The 20,451-nt window shown below is 39.1% G+C and overlaps 1 protein-coding gene across 1 annotated transcript in view; it reads right to left on the minus strand.

The window, feature by feature from the left end:
* The window catches only part of CACNA2D2 (calcium voltage-gated channel auxiliary subunit alpha2delta 2), a 583,233-nt gene that overhangs the window by 202,613 nt on the left and 360,169 nt on the right, over window positions 1-20,451 (minus strand). Inside the window, exon 5 of the mRNA XM_032210871.1 lies at window positions 8,173-8,217. Coding sequence (XP_032066762.1) covers window positions 8,173-8,217 — 45 coding nt within the window. The remainder of the gene's footprint in view (window positions 1-8,172; window positions 8,218-20,451) is intronic.

Consider the following 20,451-nt stretch of genomic DNA (forward strand, 5'->3'; position numbering starts at 1 on the left):
CTCCTGCTTGGGGGTGGTGGTGGATTAGATGTCCTACAAGGTCCCTTCCAACTATGTCTGTCTGTCTGTCTGTCTGTCTGTCTGTCTGTCTGTCTGTCTGTCTGTCTGTCTGTCTGTCTGTCTGTCTGTCTGTCTATCTATCTATCTATCTATCTATCTATCTATCTATCTATCTATCTATCTATCTATCTATCGTCTATCTATCTACCTACCTATTTATCTACCTACCTACCTACCTTCCTACCAGTGGTGAGTTTCAAATTTTTTAAGAACCTCTTCTGTAGGTGTGGCCTGCTTTGTTGGAGTGGCTTGCCGGCCATGTGACTGGATGGGAATGGCTTGCCAGGCATGTGACTGGGTGGGCGTGGCCAACTTGTAAAATGTGGTGAAACTCACTTAACAACGCTCTTGCTTAGCAACTAAAATGTTGGCTCAGAAACTCTGGCATTTGAAGCACGCAAGTCTTAAAGCTGTCAAGTTACAAGACCCTTGCACCCCTAACCCTTTAGAAAAAGAACACCCAAGGGGTGTTCAAACTTGACAGCTTTAAGACTTGTGGACTTCAACTCCCAGAATTCCTCCTCTTGCTCTACATCTTGATGATGTGCGGACGGACGGTGAGAGAGAGCTGGAACCGGTTCTAAACAGCACTGTAGATTTGTGGAACCTCTTCTATAGAAGAGGTTAGAACTGGCAGGAGCCCACCCCTGCTACCTACCTACCTACCTACCTACCTACCTACCTACCTACCTACCTATCCACGACACATATAAGCATACCATGTCCACATCTGCACGTGTGTGCACACGCCCAAATTGTGTTGTTTGTAAACCAACCAAGGTCCCTTTAGTGAGCTGGGTAGTGTAGAAATTTGATAAAAATAAATAAAGATGATTACATTGTTATGACAATATTAATTTGTAATTCCAAAGCGCCTATCTGGGTGTCATAGAGTTGATTCCATTTATGAACACCATCTGCATTGGTGGCTCCAATGGCTCCTATCCTCAGCAGTGTAGTTTATAAGCTCCTAAAGCTTGCATGGAAACCCATCCATTTGCATTGCTTCACATACCCCTGGTCTCTAATGCATCAATCACAGTCCATGTGCTTTGCATTTTAAACTCCATTATAAGAAATGAAATGGAGGAGAAAAGCCATATAGTAACACCCATTTGCTCAATTTCTTAGCAATTACTCTTCCTCTTTTTCCTGCACTGCTGCTCTTCATCCACACCCACTGTACTGGAAATATGGAGGAAAAGTTACTTCATTTACATCATATCTTCACTGTCCAGTTATAACAAATTACAGTTTACTAAGATTTTCCAGTAAACATGCGTAAGCCTACATCAGCTTTCTGGATATAACAAAATGGGCAATTATATTATTGTATAAGGGTGCAGTATGGAGGCTGATAAAGAGGCTTTTAAATGCTTTTCCCTAGTGCTTTCTTGCTGGATATAAGCCCTCCAAACAATGTCTTTTATTCCTTGAGAGAACATAGCCCTATTTTATTCTTATCCTCCTATCTTTCTTGCAAGGGCAGGGTAGGGTCAACAGGAAAGAAATGAAAAAGATTAAGTCCCTTTCTTCCTCTACCAGTGTTCTGTTTTTCAAAGTTCAGTTTCAGTAGTTGCAATATATGTAAGACAAAAACCAACACACAAATTATAAAATGATATGCAATATAAAAATGCAGACAGTAAAGAATTGGTATCTTGGGGAAGAAACTCAAGATTTACAAGGTTTTTATTTGAATGAAAAGATCAGTTTGACTTCCCTACACCTTTCCTTCCCAAGGTACTGTATATATTTTTCTCCCAGGAAGATAGAAACAACTAAGGTTGTTTTTTTCTGATTGCAGGAAAAAATTGAAAAGTCCCTAAGTTGTTACTTTCAACTTTTGGAAGTGGTAGTTAAGGATCAAAGCTTTCAGGTTTTGTCTTTTGGATTCCTTCTAACAGCTGAGCATTTGTACCAACAAGAGAGGTCATAAAATGCCATAAAATGAACCAATCACAAACTATTTTATCTTTTATTAGAAAACAGAATTGGAATCAGAGGTGGAATTCTGCCGGTTTGCTCCAGCTTGGGCAAACCGGTAGTGGTGGCTGTGAGAGGCTCCGCCCACCCACCCAGATGTCATCACGGATGCTTTGTGCATGCGCAGAAGGTTCTGTGCATGTGCAGAAGCGCCCATGCACGAGCAAAGCATGCACCCTCCCAGTTCTGTACCGGTAGTGAACATTAGAGCATTTCATGCCTGATTGGAACGCTATGTGGTTTAAAAGGACCAGAGTCTTAAAAATAATAAATAATAAATACAGAGGTCTATTCATACCACAGACTGCATTAGAATTGCATCTGTTCAATCACAAAAGATTCCACTGAGAAAAAATGCTTACTATTTTTTAACATTCTAGGAAGTTACTTATTATTATATAGAAAACAAAGGATACTGTTTATGATGCCCAGGAAAATCAATGCAGCTTCAGTATTACCAATGGAAGGTGGGCAGTTTAATTTTGTCCTAATGGATTTTTGCCTTTATTATGATTTATATGCCATCTTACAACTCTACAATTACAATAAGAGTTTGGGGGAAAATTTTCTCATCTTCTTTCAGGGGAATCCAGAAGAGAATGTCAGTTAATTTGAACACTATTCTGTGAATAAACCTTGAACTCCTCTCTGTTGGATGAATGAGTAAAGTGGATTTTTAAAACAAATATAAAATATGTGAGTTCTCTTGTACAAATAATCAGACTCCTTATCACTTTTTTAAAATTAATCCTTTTAAGAAGTTCATAATCAGAATGGCAGTGGAATGAAAAACCAGTCCAGTGAATAGGAATCTCATTTCTATTTCTCTCCACATTTATATCTCTCATAAGCTTCTAGAATAAAATCACTTTACTGATAAACATTGTCTCTCTGAATTAACTTCATTTGAGGGTGATCATGCTCTATTTAAACTGCAAAATGGATGCAAACAAAAATGAAAGGGCTAGGTCATTTATATTTAGTCCATTCAGTATCTTTCTGATTGCATCATCAACGCCATCCTCATCATCATTTTTTTTCTACTTTGTTGGATTTTGTTGGAATAAGATTCTTTGCCATCATAAATAAATAAAAAAATGAATCTCTCCTAGCTGAAACTAATTTGCTCTTCTTTCCCCCTATTTAGAATTTTATGATTCATGGACTGTCAGAAGTCTGATTAATTTTAAAGGTTTAGGGAGTTTATCCTTAACCATTCTTAAGAATCATTGTCCTCTGCTAATGCAGGCTCCTTGAGGAATGTCTGGGGTGATTTCTGGATCATGCTTTATACTATGCTGTGATTCTGGGGTTTCTCCTGTTGCAATGCACATCTGCTCTTCAGAGTTGATTGCATTTTATTTTCAAAAGTTGGAAATACGACCATGACAAAAGGAAAAAAAACACACCTCACTTTCAAAGGTTACATTCCTGATCAAGAGTTAAAACTCTAATGAATGACAATTGGCTGTGTTTGAATGGACTTTTTTTTTTTTTTTTTTTTAAAAGCCCTTTGATTCACGCAGAACCAGGGTTGGGCTGCTACGGGTTTGCCTGGGTTCGGGAGAACCTGTAGCTAACCTTATGGCTGGTTCAGAGAACCTCCAAATCCCCCCCCCCAGCAGGTTCCTCCCACTCTGCCTCACCCTGCCTCACCCGCCCCGCCCCTCCCAGGAGTCTCCATGCAGCCTGTTTTAGATGCGAGGTAAGTGCAAAGCTCATGTGGAGACTCAGGGAGGGGGGAACGGGCCTCCTGGAAGGTCAGAAATGGGCCCGCTTCTGACCTCCAGAGGATCTCCGGAGCCCGGGGGAGGTAGTTTTTGCTCTCCCAGAGGCTTGAGGAAAGCTTCCAGAGCTTGGTGAAGGTGAAAACATGCCCCCCCCCTGCCATGGTACAGGAGGCTGACTAAGCCATGCCCACCATGGCCATGCCCCCCAGCAACCAGGCAGAGAACCTATTGCTGAAATTTTTGAAGCCCACCCCTGCGGCAGAAGTCCATTAAGTTCTTGAGGAACCCGTCTGGGTTCTATGGAACCCAGTTTGAAGAATTCTGACATACCGCATGTTAGGAAACATGACTATTTTCTTTTTGGTCTCCATCAATGTTACCTTTCCAGCTATAGTTTAAAGGAGGGGTGGGTAAACTTCCCAGATGAGTGTTGTTTTAAGGGAAAATAGTAGGAGATGAACTCTATCAGCCAAGGATCTAGAAGGCTAGTAGGGAGATATGCTTTTTTCCTGCCAATGTTCAGCAGGAAATAATAATAAGCCCTTACTTAGCACTGCTAGAGGAGCTGAAGGGACAGAATTAATTTGTAATAGAAATACTAACAGAAGTTCAAATGCAGATTGCTGTAAGATATAGAGAGTACAGTAGCTACTGTTTTACAGGAAATAAGGCCTAAATTATATCAATAATGTTGGCTGACCTTAGAAATCCATTTATTATTAAACCAATCAACTGCAAGCGGTGTTTCTCTAGGAACGCTTACATTTTTTGCCCTTTATAGCTTCATAAATTTTCAACAGCAAGGGAACAGGCACGCCAAGAATAGAGATTTATTGCCATGTGTTCTAAACTGCTAATGATTATGCACATCTTTGTGCGAAAACATAGAAGGAGAGAGGGATGGAGGAAGCAAATTAGACGAACAGTAGTAGTAGTAGTAGTAGCAGGAGTAACAACTTTGGTCTGGCATGCTACAGGTTTTGCATTCCAAGGCACAGTCATCGGCTGAGGAATTCAAGCAAGGCTGAACACAAATGAGAGGGGAAAAATCATAATGAAGAAAGTGGATGAGAACGAACAGAGAAGATGAGATTGTTTTCAGAGGAAGGAGGTTTCTTACTTAGAAGATAGTGTTAGATTCCCTTGCACAGGTGAGTTTTTAATAAGAGGAATGGTAAAATAGGGTGGGGGGAGAGAGAGACTTGGTCAAATTTTAGGAAGTGAATAAGAAGTTTAGATAAAAGATTGCCTTGTCTCTCACCCATCTTTTCACTCTCCTTATATTTAGGTTTGTGAAAGAAACTTAATAATTAACTTCTGTAGGTATCTCTGTTATACAGCTTTGAGACAATATCCAACTCTAGTATAAAACATATCTGACTCCCTTTTTATGATCCCATAAAACCCTTAATTTGGGGCAGAGCTGGGGTTATTTAGCCCATAACAGTAACTTTAGCATTAATCTTCTATACCACTGCAGTTATCAGCTATGACCCTTTTTGGTAGAAATCTGAGAACACATGATTCCGTTTTATAACCTAGCTTCATTGTTCTCCTAAGAAAATGGGCCGATCATTCAAATTTCAGTCTGTGTTTGAGTTGGTGTTCAAATCTGTTCCTTGTCTATAATTACCAAATTGGACATGTAGAATATGTCCTCTGGTTATAGGGTGACATCAGTTTTTGCAACTATGTTTTCTATGAACCTTTCTTTACTGTCTAGGGTTCCACATTTTTGGATTCCTACTATCTAGGACTCCACATTTTTCATTTGTAAAAACATAAATGAAACAAATCTGGGAAGGAATCCATTGTACATAAAGAACGGATACCAACTCAATCATGACAGACATATAACTGGATGAATAATGTTAGTTTATAGTCCAGTTTGTGAACTATAGGAATCCCCTGTTAGTCTTCCACTAACATTATGAAGCTTAAGGACAGCAGCTTTCTCAAATAAAGAGATCAGTGATTTGCACCTTCTCACCAAGCTGGCAATGACAACCTCTGTTCCTGCTTTTGCATACGAATTCTTTTTTTCCTCTGCCCTGAAAGATTTGAACTATTCCAAAAGCACTCTATAGCCAATCAAATGCAGTCAGTTCTGGAGTGAGTTAAGCCAGGAGTGGATACTTGGGAGTAATTTTGAGCAACATCCGTTCCAAGTGTTCACATTGCACGTAGTAACTAGCAAAGGCCTATTTCCTTGGGGAACTGAAGCTCTCTAGTTTATACTTAATGTTCTGATTGCCAGAATTACAGGATGGCTGTGCTGGGAGGAGGGTAGAGAATTAGATTCTGTCTCTAATTAGATGTTTGCTCTTCATTTGAATTTCAGATGCTAGCTTTAATTTTAGAAACTTACCCAAGAAGCAAAATGACTTTCTCTAGCAAAGTGCACCTGGCTTCTTCAGTCTTTGTTTGATAGTTTGTCGGTATTATGAAGTGAGCATGGAGTGGGGCCTACCAGTATCTCAGCACTTGGAACCAAAACTTTTAGAGTCACCTCTCAATTTTTAGGGATGTCTCCCATGAGTATCCTCTAGATACATGGACTTCAGTTCCTAGGATTCCTCAGTTAGGTTGGCCATTATTGAAAATTGTGATATTTGAAATCTGCATATCTAAAAATTGCCCAGACTGGGAATGCTGTTTTAGAATCTCCATGTAAATAAAGGAAGTATATCTAAACTGCCAAGAACACATAACAATGGACAGCTCATTATTATGTATTGTTATGTAATTATATAATGGTTAAGGCACCAGGCTGGAAATTGGACACAATGAGTTCTAGTCCTGCCTTGGGTACAAAGCCAGTTGGGTGACCTTAAGCCAGCTCTAGAAAGCAGGAAATGGCAAATAACTTCCCAAAAACTCGCCAAGAAAATTGCAGGGACTAATCCAGGTGGTGGACAGGAGTCAACACTAATTATAAGCACACACATTAGAGAGACTGGATCGAATAAGATATATTTGAAGAAGAGATTGGACAACCATTTGTCTGAAATGGTATAGCATTTATTGTTTGAGCAGGAGGTTGGACTAGAAGACCTCCAAGGTTTCTTCAACTCTGTCATTCTGTAACAGTTTGTAATATATCATTGTAGCTTCACCGTATCCCAGGAAATGTAACCTGGTGCAAACTTTGTGAAAATATCTAATTAATTAACCACTTGTATAAAGATCCATCTAATAAAGGAGAATATTTGTAGCTCCTGGTTGAAATGAGAAATCCAGTTTGGGTAATGAAATGTCTGCAAGAAAACAACCAAGCTCAGAGAGCAGCAAGGACTCCTCAAATATCCATCTCTCTCTCTCTTTTTTTTTTTGATAGATAATACTTTTGGCAAGCTTAGTGAGAGAAGAGAGGGTAGATGAGACAATTACATGACAAACATTTGCAGGAGACCAAACGTATTTCCACAGTATCTCTTTAGCACTCAAGGAGATAGAAAACAGATATATCTAGCTTATGGTAATGAATGGACAAGTAGTCACCAGCTTCTAAATTTATATTTTAATTATGAAGGAAGAAGATGGGGTATTTTTGGATAACTGAAAGTTAGCAGTTTTATATACATGAACTCATATAAATATAAAACTCTTGGAGCTTCATAGTAACTTTCATTGTTAAAAGCAAGTCTTTTTAGGGAATGCTGGATTTATTCCCAGATACAGGACTTCAGGGTGAATTCAGTATTTGATGTAAGCAACAATGACAGTATATATTTTCAATCAACTGACAATGATAGATGGTTTTGTTTTAGCACCTAAAACTTGTCTTCTCACTCTGCACCATTTCTTTTCTTAAGGTTTCACTATGATATTCTATGCTTAAATTTGTCCTATTTCAGCATTCCTTATCCTGGAAAATAAATTTATTGTTATGATACTTGATAAAACTACATGGGAAGATTTTAGCACTTCTGAGCTGGAGAATAGAGAGAGAGAGCGACAAAAAAAAAATCAAAACCAAAACCAACAAAATAAAAAACCTCAACTAACCAAGCAAGGAAGCAATGAGAATTTAAACCATGAAATAAAACTGTGAATCCATTTCAAAATGTAACAAAACTTACACTTATATATCCTTTTTCTCTTCTCCAACGCAACTCCCTGAAATCACCAAGACTGATGAGCAATTTTTTGTCCTACTTCTGTTCTTTGAAATTTCTCCTTGTTGAAATGTAGTTAAATGTTTACAACTTCCTTTCCATTACCAATGGATGAAGAAGAGCTGGAGGTTTGCAGCTCCACAACTTACTTTTTCACCATCTTAAGCCCATTAAATGAATGTAAACTTTGAACAACTGTAGCAAAGAAAGCCCTACAGAAATTAATACTGAATCTATTACTATGTAGAACAAAAGCAATGCAACTAGAAGATACTTACATATTCTGTATCAGCCTTGGAGTCATAGTATTCAATATCTTCCTCCTGTAGATTAAAAGAAATAGGGTGATAAATACAGTGCAGGATCCAGGAAGATTTTTCATCATTAAAGGATTCCTAAATATTAGTTGGGACCAAATATTATATAGGATTATGGGTTTCTGGAGAATTATCACAAAACTTTGGGAGTCTTTTGAGGCAGGCTGATAGTGGGCTGAGTTGTGATTGGATTTTATTGATGGGGTGAAGGAACAATGCTGGGACATATGTCTGGCAGGAGATTCCCCAGGGGTAGCTGCAACTCCACCACTTTTTCTTCAATCATAGGCTTTGTGATGCCCCTGAGATCAGCAGGACGTGCCCTTCTCTATCACCATTCCTTCAGAATGGTTTAGATCCTAAAGGATTGTCCAGCAACAGAGATATCGACAGCAATCCTGGAGCCCCAAGATTGCATGTCGTGTTGTAGCGACGTCAGGCCCCGCCACTCACCCTTCTGACTTTTCATAGTCTGTTGAATAGTTCATTAGACTAAACTAGGGACACTCCATGTTTCTTTTGATCTGTATCAGGTATATATGTCATTTAGATATGTATCAGTAGAAACACCAGAGCTTTTGAGAGTATGATTGCCACGAAAGATGCGTATTGACTCAGTAGCTGTATGAACAGCATGATCAGTTCCAAAAGAAAAATGCTTGGTGACAGTACATTGAGAGAGATGGCTGAACTAAGGTTCCCATAGACCAGAAAGGCTATTCTATGTTTAGAAGCTATTTTGTTGTAATCTATTACTTTTAAGTGAAAATAAGTGTAAACAAGATTTTTATGATTTATGTTTATTGCTTTTATTTAGTATCCTATGACTATCACTGAATGTTGTACTTTATGATTTATGGTAATGTATTTTTATGATGATTATGACCATGATTTATCACTTGTTGCTTGCATGTGCACTGATAACTTATGCACTGGAGACAAATTCCTTGAGTGTCCAATCACACTTGCCCAATAAGAATTATCCAGTCCTGTTCTATCCTATCCTATTCTTGAAAGCCACATATAAAATGTTTAAATATATAAATGATTTACAAACCATAATAGCTAGATACACAAAACAAGGCATGATAGAAAGAAGCCACATTATAGTGACATATCTATACAGGTCAATTCGGATGGCTTAAGAAATCCCATAGAACAAATTACTAAATAAAAGCATGCAAAATAATTGGCAGCTAAATTCAAAGGCATACCATTGTTAATCCATGTGTACGATCTACATAATCAAACTAAAAAAATGAATGGGCTATTTAAAATAAAATGAACAAATTTTGATTTTACTCCCAGAAGGCCAGCTTTCATTCATCGTTTGCCTTTTTTAAAAAAAAAACTGCAGCAAGAATGAGAGGAGGTTGCGATGGGACTAGCTTAAAACCAAAACCAATAACATCTTTTCTGAGCCTGAACAATGGTGATAAAAATGCTATTAACAATTCTTCCCTCTCTTTGGAGAGCTGTCCTGTGAACAGATGATTCTACTTCCACTTCATGCCATCTCTTTTTTCTTTCATAATTCTGCTCTTCGATGTTTCCTCATCATTCATATATCTGAATATATTCATATATTTGAAAGATATCTACTTCAGAATTCACATTGAAATATGTATTTTAAATGAGGGTATTTAAAAATATTTGTATTTTAATACATATTCTTGCAACATTTAAATTGAGAGAGGATAGTGTTAAGGTTGAAAGATTTGCAAAAGCCTTTGACTTGTTTATTTTATTTATTATGTTTGCACATTGATGACTCACAGTGATTTGTAAGCAGATGCAACTAAATCCACTAAATTACAAAGAGCAAACAGTAACATAAACCAATAACTAAAGAAGCCAATATGGGAACCCTGAAGACCTTTTGAAAAAGTTCTATTCTGATGTCCCACTAGTGAATTCCAACTCTGTCTCCCAGAAGAAGCATTTCCTCTCGCAGGCAAGAAAAAAACAACACTATTATAATTTTCCACCTTCACATTTATGGGGAAGAATTCCTCACTGGGCATGAAAACGATGAATGGGTTGGCCCAATAAGGAGGAAGCCATCCCACATATGTTAAAATCAATATTTTGAATTGTTCCTCAAAGCCTGTTGGAAATTCGATGCAGTGCCTATCACATTGGTTGTAGTTGTTTTCACCCACCAGTGGAAATTCCAAATAGTGGAATAGGGATGTAGTTTATGTGTGATCAGGGCACTTCACAATTATCAGAGTCTTCTCATCCAGCTCGGATCACAATTGGCAAAGCAGCCGAAGCTGGACAAAATGACTCTTGGGCATGTCCCTTACCAGGAGTTGTAATTCCAGGAAGACTCCTAAATCTTTCCCTACCTCATTACAAATATGCTGAATTCAAGGACTACATTTCCAAAGGTCATATGAGTAGTTTATAATATCCTTCCTCCTAATTATGATTCAATGAATGTATGCGAAGCATGGAATATATTCTTAGTCCTTAAGGAAGAATGTGTACTAACAGTGGTGATTTTAGACATTGTCCTTCCTTTTACCCAGAACATCTAAACAGACAATGAAATACTAGGGACTGAATTCATAATTCCAAAGAAGAACTGCATGCCATTAAATATGCAGTATTTAGAAACTATTTGCATAGAAATCTGTGCTCCAATTTCTCTTCTATGCTAGGATACCCAGCAGCTGATAAAATTCATAAAGGGACCAGCAATTCAGAGAGCAGCAATGCTGTCAAAATATAATGCTCTATTCTATCAAAAGGGGTAATTAAAGGGCACTCAGAGTTTGCATTCTACTGACAAGTATGGAGTGAGACTGAAGCTGCAGTGGTAGCGTGCTGTCCTTTGCAGCTCGCTCAGGACCGCCACGGATCCAAGGGCATCCATCAGTGGTCCTGAAATTCTCAGTTGACCTATTAGAAAAAGGATGTTCTTCTGCATCTGGTCACGTTGCAAGGATTGTAACACACTTTGGAGATTCCAGAATATGCAGAAAATTATATTTAAAACATGTCAAGAACTGCATGCTTCAGCCTATTTAAACCCTTGGGATTATGGGCCACACATATAAAGTGTGGGAGAAATGAGTTAGATTGAATAGAGGTGCTTTTCTTCTCCTGTAAACCAAGAAACGGCAGTGGGGCTGCTAAGAACATGTTTTCCAAGTCATTTCTTTACAGCTCTGTCTTTTATCCTGCAAAGGGGTGGAGTCCTTGGGAACTTTAAAGTTACATGGACAGAGAATTAACTTCTTAAAAGACTAATGAATGGGGAATACATTTCAGATGGAATGCATCTCATTCTATAAGAAGCACACAATCTATGTGTTCCCTCTCAGATCATGCCCATGTTCAAGGAGCCATTTCTATTACTAGACAACCTGTGCCCCGTGAGGTCATCATTTAAGAGATGATGACCAGGGATGAGCAAAAAAACCAAACAATGGGACTTGGAGCAAATTATGACTTCCTGTTTGCTTCCTATTGAGTTTTCTAATGAGAAGCTGGTAGAGAATGTCTGAAATTTTTCTTCCTTCCTTCCCTTCCTTTCCCTTCCCTTCCCTTCCCTGCGATTGGCTGGGAAACTGTCATGGAACATTAAAAATGAGATTCTTGTGACCGCAGCATCAGCCCAACAATGCAGTAGTAGCCAGTAGTACTGAAGCAGCCACCACTCCCCCAAATTTCATTCCCTCAGGAGTCATGGGTCCCAGATTTTAGAGGCATTCTGCAAGATAGTCCATTTGAGGCAACCTAATTAAAAAAAATATTGTCCTATGATGTGCCATTTTTCCCAGTTCAAGATCATGACAATGAGAATTTTAGCAGTAGATACAGAGATATATAGATAGCTATATAGATGTAGATAACAGGCAACAATGCCTTCCAAAATGTACAACACAGACAATATGCTTCCTATCTCAACACTAGTTTCTACTCTTTTTCTAGTTATACCCACGGCATCACTGTTGTTGTACATAATAGTCTGTCTTACATGGCTGCAGAGCCTGCTTGTTTTTGCACTGCACTTACTTGGCTCTTACAGTGAAGCTATCAGTGCATGATGCAGAGAGGATTTAGTTCATCAGCTGGCTTGTTGCAGAGCCTAAAGATGATTGGAATTGTGAGCGAGTGACTGGCCCAAGGTCACAAAGCTGACTTCCATGCCCAAGGGAGGGCTACAATGATCTCCTTGCTCTTTGTCCAAACACTTTAACCACTGTGCTATATACTGGCTCTCTTACCTAGACATCACTGTGAGACCTAAAATTTGGCTGACAGTGAGACAACTCAATTCACAGCTGTGAAGACAGATTGAACCAACCAGAAGGAGTTGACATATTTCTGGATGCTCTCTTCCAAGTGGATTGATCTAGCAGCAGATAGGGCATGCCTGCCCCCTATGTCAACTTTAATCACAGACAGCAACAGACAGTTCCTAATAAGCATGTGAATAGACAAAAAAAGTATTCTCAATGATATTAGTAGTGACATTTGCAATAGTACCTTAGCAAACCCCATGCAGAATAGCAATACCTAGTGAAAATAATTGTAACAATAACAACAATAATAATACAGTAATAGCAAGAATAACAATAACACTAATAGAGCAGTGGCGATGCAATATTGAAGGCTAATTCTGCTGACTGCCAACTGTCAGCAGTTCGATCCTGGCTGGCTCAAGGTTAACTCAGCCTTCCATCCTTTTGGGGTCGGTAAAATGAGGACCCAGATTGTTGGGGGAAATATGCTGACTCTGTAAACCACTTACAGCAGCTGTCCCCAACCTGTGGGCCCAGCCCACTAATGGGCTGTGGCCTGTTGGCTACTGAGTTGTGTGAATGGCTGGCCAGTGCACGCATGTGTGTACCCTTCACTTGCGCTAGCATTGCTGCGAGTGCTGCATGGGCATTACCTTTGCCACAAGTGCCACGTGGGCGTTACCATCACAATTGCCACATAGGCACTGCCATCACCTCAAGCACCACACACACTTGCAGCCCCATTGGCATGTGTACATGTGCACATAAAGGCACCTGTCCATCTCCCCCCGGGGGCCACTAACGCAGAAATGTTGGGGAACTTTAGCTTAGAGAGGGCTGTAAAGCACTGTGTATCATTATATAAATGCTACTGCTATTGCTAATAACAATTATTTGTACACGAATATGGATAATTTGTATACAAATAGTTTCTACACAATTCTTATTCATATCCTACTTTCAATAATACAGATAATAGACTTCATATGCACTGCTGCAGAAATCAATGTAATGGTCCTATAACATAGGTCAATATTAGTACCCACATAGAAGAATCATTACAGATGGAAGTCAGTATCCTCAAGGAATAGTCTCCTGTCATTTGTCTCTTGAAACAAAGATTTTAGATGTTAAATCTGGATTCTCCATTATATCAGAATTCATCATAATACTGTAGTTTCTTTGGCCATTGTTTTCTCTTTTTTGGTTTTATTTGCAAAGTTTTTAAATCAGAAGTTTCCTCGGCACATGCTTACATATAATCAGAAGTTTCAATTATGCATATTTCCTGTCAATTCAGTAGATTTTCCCTCTGCAATTTTCTATTCTTAATACCTAAATATCAAAGGATAAGAGCTGCGCAATGTCATCAGCAGTGCGGCAAACAACTTTGCTGCTATTTCTGTAGAAAGACTCCCCAACATGCAAATGAGAGAATTAAATGGTTAAAAAAGCAGCCAAATATGAAATTCATTATCTGGATACAGTGTTTTGCTGTACAGTTTCAGTCAGCACTTGGAACAGATATAATTGAAAGGGGTACCTTTTCCTGCATATATCCTCAATTTATTAAGTTGCATTAATGAGGCCAATTGTATTATACGTTAACTTGACCTCTACAGCTAGCAGAATTCTTCTAGTGGTAGCCCCAGATTCTAGAGAACTCATACAATAACTTGGCTTACTTAACTGAAATAAAAATAGGAGAAGACTCTTGCATTAACTGCCAGAAGTAATGGTATGTTTTATGGCAGAAGTCCCCAACCCCTCGTCTGTGCACTGGAACCGGGCTGCAGCATGCCAGCAACCAGGCCCCATGAACAAGTGAAGCCCCATCTGTGGGATGCAGGCAGCATGCAAAACCACACCCCCTGTAGTCCACGGAAAAACCTCTCTCCACAGAACTGGTCCCTGGTGCCAAGAATGTTTGTTCCCACTGTTTTATGGGACTCTCCTGTTGACATTCATTTTTCTGACAGGTTCATACTCTATGTTTCTTCTTGGTTGTGTTTTTTAAAGTGATTTCCCCTGCTTTTTAATATTTTTAAATGTTTAATAATTATCTATTCTAGATCTCTTTAAATATTGACCAAAATCTAGACTGACTTCTATTACTAACTGGAAATTTAATTGCTATGTACATCCATACCCCACTACATATGCTCCACCAGAACCTCGTGCATTACAAAATTACTAGCTTTATCATTGTGAAGATTTTCTATAAAGAGCTGAGACGGACTAATTATTCTTTGGTACTATCACAGGGACGGAAACCTGTTTAACTAAACTAATTTTCTCTTTCTTCTCCAGAATGCTAGAACTAAAGGTAACAAAAATGTTTTGATTTAACGAGATCTCAAATTAGTAGGAAGATGTTCATTATTTAACAAAAAGCTGGATGTTAGCTGAACTTCTACATTCAGTAAAAAAATTAACTTTCATAAAAGAATTCATAATATATTCAGATTGTTATATTTTGTGTCTCTGTCTCTTTCATGTCAGCTCCTAAATATATACACTTAGTGCTTCATTGCATCTTGGAAAGCAGATTATTTAGCCTTTAGATCTTCCTGCCTCTCCTAAACTAAACTATACAACTAAACTCCAGTGTATTAGTCTGACACATTAGTTCTACAGTTTTCTTATTCAGATTTCAAAAGTGATGGGCCCTTGCCTCCTTCCTAGGGCTGAGATGGAGGACTGGCCCAATGTCACCTGAATGGCTTTGTTCATAAGGCAGAACTAGAATTCATAGTCTCCTGGTTTCTAGTTTGGTGCATTAACTACAAGACTACATCGGTCTCTAAAATAAGCTTATATCTATATCTGTGTGTCTGTGTCTGTGTCTGTGTCTGTGTCTGTGTCTGTGTCTGTCTGTCTGTCTGTCTATCTATCTATCTATCTATCTATCTATCTATCTATCTATCTATCTATCTATCTATCTATCAATCATCTATCTATCGGGACCTGGCATGTGATATTTATGAGCATTTTGTATCACATTTTGGAATTAGTATCTGTAAAATGAAAAGCAGATAATATAAACTGATAAATGAACATGTAGTGTAAGGATAGTATGAAACAATGGTGGTGTTTTTTGTAACATATATGTTAATGAAATTCATGCACCTTTCCAATAGCAGAATGTTCCAGATTGCATGTCTTTGCTCTTGGAGATAATGTAATATAAGATTTAAACATGCTGTTTTCATATTTCTTCTTCCAAAGTAGAAGAAAATCCATGGTTTATGATTGCAGCATGCCAAGGACCTCTCGTAATTCAGGCTCCTCTAATCCTCGGGTGGACTTTAATATTTCTGGTTGTACGGCACCGGATAAATCTGTTTTGGCTGCTTCTGTGTCATTGTGTTGTACTAATCTCTCTATGACAGAAAATTGTGCAATGTAGTCTTGCTGTGAGATCAGAGCCAGGGAAAAAGAAATGAAAATCTAACACCTGCATTGGGTAGAAATGTTAAGACTTCAATTCCAAACTGAAGTTCTTCCTCCAGCTTTTGTATCAATGTAAGGATGTATAGCCTGGCTCACATATAATCCTACATGCATCCTATGGGGGGAGGGGGGAATATCTAGCATAACTAAACCATTGGCAGCAAGAAAAAGTAAAAAATGTTTTCCTAAACATCACCCACTAGGTTTTTGTAGATTGGCTAAAGTATAAAACAATCAGAAATCTTATTGCATATCTTTTATTATCTATCACTAAGTTTCAGGGCATTTTCTATTTTAGTACAGTGTCATATTTCATTTGGGATATGGCTTTTAGGCCATCCAGAGTACAACACTGACCACATATGTATATATCTCTCTTCTTTTTCTTTACTATATTTTTATTTTTTCTTACTTTTTTCTTTCTCTTTTTTTCTTTCTTTTCTGAACCTTTCTCCTTTTTCCTATTTGTATTCATTTTTACTGTAATAATTATAATCTTTAATACAATTATTATATTAAAAGATACTAGAAAGAAGCTACAAGGTCAATTCTACCATTTGCACATGGGATTATCCTTACTCTAAAATACCAAAATGTTTGCAATCAATACACAAACAAACAATAGCTGTCAGTCTCTGCTTTGCTGCTGCTTCGGCCGCCATTGTAACTGGGAGGGGGGGTCATGGTATTTGGGAGGGGAATCATGATGTGCTGAAGGAAGATTCTAGACGCTGACCTGACCATCTTACTGCGCATGTGGAAGAAGGGAGTTTCCCGCCAAGGTTAACTGTCCGGCATTCCAGGTGATGGTGATGTCTTTTGAAGTTATCTCCCACCTGACAGTGCATTATAATTGGACTATGGACTGAGGTGCCAAGGGGAGGGGATTGAATTATACATGATATTCTTAGCTTTCGCGCCTAATTAACCAGATTCAGCTTAGTTTTGCTATTGTTCATTTATAATTAGTAAAAGTACACTTGATTTCAAACAAATGGAGTTGAGTGATTTCTTTCCTGATTACTAAATGAAGTCACAGCTGACAATAGCAAAACCCCAATAAATTGGTGTTTCTTACTTGGTGAGGATTTATCCCCTGGGCAGATAAAATCTCTACCACTTTCTTAATTGCCCTCTGAACCCTGCGTTCTGTTTAGCATTCTCTTAAATAAGGTAGATCAAGTTCTATGTCTTGAAACCATGTTCAGCATTACAATAAGGAGAATGGACTTAATCTATCCCCTGTTTAGTGAATGCACAAGATCTATCAAGCTTGTATCAAGCTTCTTGCTATATCAAATAATCTCCTTGCAAATTTCTGCTCAGCATGGGTAACAATGAAAGAAAATAATCTAGGCAGCTCAAAAACTGGTAACTGATAGATGGAAGGGAACTACACCAGAAAGGGTTAATCGGTGGATTGCCACAATATTTCTGATATATGAAGAAAACCTCTGGCATTGCACTCATTTCTAATATAGCTCTCCTCTTCCAGATGATGACCTAGTAAGATAGAGGGTTTTATCCAGATAAGGACTAGTAAGCAAAGTTATGAAGGCTTTGCTGCCAGCAGCACCGGTTTTTATGGAAAGAAATACTATCACAGCAGTAAATATCTAGACCTTTTGCTCCGGCCACAATGATTTCACTATTAGCTACTACTTAAAAAGAGTGAGGGGTCTCCAACCTCTGTTGTCTTTGGATGTAACAGATGAGATTTCCCCAAGGAAAAGTAGAAAATTAAGGAAGGGAAGGCCTTATTGGGGGAAGGCGGCAAGCTTTTATAAGAAAAAATATATACAGATTTCTCACCTGTCCCCAGGTAAGAAATTCAGGAAGCTAATGTGGAAGGAAAATATGTTTAACTACATGAGTTAAAAAGAAAAATGAATAGAAGGAAAAGTTGTGAATGTCATTTGTCTAGTGACGGTAACTTGCATCAAATCATGGAATACTGTATCTTCCACTGTTGCAATTTCAGATAGACATTCAAAAGCAGGAGGGGAAATGATGAAATCCTTCAGCTAAAATGCCACTGGACTGAGCAATCAACATACCATGCTGTCCATCTTGCAGAAAGTAGTAACTACCTTCTCGTGGTAATTTCAGCTCCCACCTGGTAGAGAATATCTGTGATGGTATATGGGAATGACTTTAGTGGATAGGAGGAAGAACCACAGACAAAGGTATCTCAGCCCATTGAAGGAAAAACGTGTGGGAAACATCTTAGAAAGGACCTTCCCTAGTTTTCTGGAATGTTAAACTAAAGGATAGGAGAAGGATTTTCAGACTTGCCAGATTCTGTCCCTGTAATCTTACAATACAAGTAGTAGCACTCATGATTTGTGCTTCTTGCCTGGACTACTTCGAAGGGATACACTGGATAGATGGCATCTGAGATCAAGGAGAATTAAAGGAATCCGGGGATATCTGATGTTTTAAATATACTCTGTTTCTCCCCAAATAAGACCTCCCTGGATAATGTCCAATCAGGCTTTTGAGCGTATGTGCTAAAATAAGCCCTCTACCAAAAATAAGCTCTCCCCAAAAATATTGCAACACAGCAGCAGCCATGAGGTGACCACGCTCGCTGCCTTCTGCACCTCAAAAATAACATTTCTACTTCCCCCTTTCTATTTCTGCAAGGTTCCTTATAGCCACCTTTTCTTATATCGGGGTGTTTTGGTTTTTTTCCCTTTGAGATCATGTCATTTCTGAAGCTCAACCAGTTTCCCACCAATTTCAAATGGAGCAGATGGGAATTTTAGGAGTTTGCAATATAATTATCAATTTCCCTGTGTGGTTCTTGTTTGTCATGTTGCAATGGAACCAAATGACATCTGAAAACTTTACCTGCTTCTAATAACATATTCAGGGTATCTGAAGAGCTGTTTTGCCCCAAAGGGACTAGCCCACCCCATTTGCTTCACTGGAAGGTATCTGTTGTGGACACTGTTGGGCAATAGTTCTGGCTGATGAGGTAAAGGAACAGAGCCTTTTCTGCTGCGGCTCCGGCTTTGTGGAACTTTCCACCATCTGAGGTGATGATTGCTCCCATCTTTCTGCCCTTCCAGAAGTATATTAAAGACTGGTTTTGCCAGTTGGCTTGGGACCCCAAGGTTGGGGGGGGGAACTTATCACTGGAGGTGGGGTACGAACAAGAGCTTATCCCCATGCTATCCACGTTTTTGGTTCTAGTTTTTTTATATAGCACTTCAGGGGTGGGTTTCTTACCCCGTTCCAACCAGTTCGGTTGGAATGGGGCCGGCGGCGTCCTCGTGCACGCATGCAGTGCACGCATGCGTACTAGCGCCTGTGCGATGCTCCAGCTGCTCCTGGAGGATCGCGCAGGCGCTGTATGCGTTCTGCGCATGCGTGGAAGCGCAGAACTCGTCAAAACTGGGTAAGAAACGCGGGCGGGTGGATCCTTCGGCGTTCCCGGAAGTTACTTACTTCCGGGTTCACCGACCAACCGGTTCGCGGGGACCGCTGCGAACCGCCTGAAACCCACCCCTGTAGCACTTACAATTTTAATTGTTTCTGTATAGATCTTTTTACTGTCTGTAAGCTGCCCAGAGTCAGGGGCCCACCACTTTTGAAATCTTTATAAGAAAACTGAAGAACTGACTTGCCCAGGCATTCGTGAGGAATCAGTGCAAACAAACCAACCAACCAACAAACAAACCTATCAATCTACCAAATAAATAAATATGGTGAGACCATATCTTAAGACCCAGAAGGAACCATTTTATCATTTTAGAATGCTTGTGAATCATTCCTGGGTGAACTCTTTTATTACCCTAGTCATTTCTTTGAAGCTATGTTTCTCAATTGCCTTTTGCCTTGCAGTTGTCTATAAAAAATAATCATTCCAGTTTTGAAACAGGCTTTTAAACCATCGCACTCATCAAAGAGAAGAAAACATTTTAAGAAGGGAAATTACAGGTAATACAACCACTTGGAACCCAAGTGAAAGCAAAAGTCATGGCAGCCTAATTAAACCTGATTAAAAGAAGAGGGGCCAATTTAGATCCTCTTGCACAGAGTATCCTCTGAACAAAATGGAAGCGCAGAGAAGGCTCCCACCATGTTCCACCCCCCCGTTTCCCTCTTGTTGGTTGGATACGCAGAGAATTTGCTGAAGCAGATCTTAACCTCAGCAGAGAATAAATTACCTGCTGACAGTGTCCATGTGCTTTTTCCCTCTGCTAAAATCTAGCAAGTGACTAACTGTGCCTGCAATGCTGATTCCTAATTCCTCTCTTCTCCACTTCTCAGCTTTCATTAATATTGGCAGTGGAGGGTTTGGAATTAGCTGGCACTTGCAGGCATGCCTGCCTGATTTCTAATTCCTCTGGCTTCCACAGCTAAGAGATTTTACCTTTATTCTCAGGAATTCTAAGTAGGAGCAAGGACATCCCGGAGGAGGAGGAGGATACCAGGTCTCCAGTTTTGGCTCAGATTAATTTCCCTAAAATCACAGACATTTCTTTTAGAAATGCCCATAGCCAGAGAAAATCTGGAGGGAAGG

The sequence above is a fragment of the Thamnophis elegans genome, chromosome 2 (genome assembly GCF_009769535.1).
Source record: "Thamnophis elegans isolate rThaEle1 chromosome 2, rThaEle1.pri, whole genome shotgun sequence".
Classification (NCBI taxonomy): domain Eukaryota; kingdom Metazoa; phylum Chordata; class Lepidosauria; order Squamata; family Colubridae; genus Thamnophis; species Thamnophis elegans.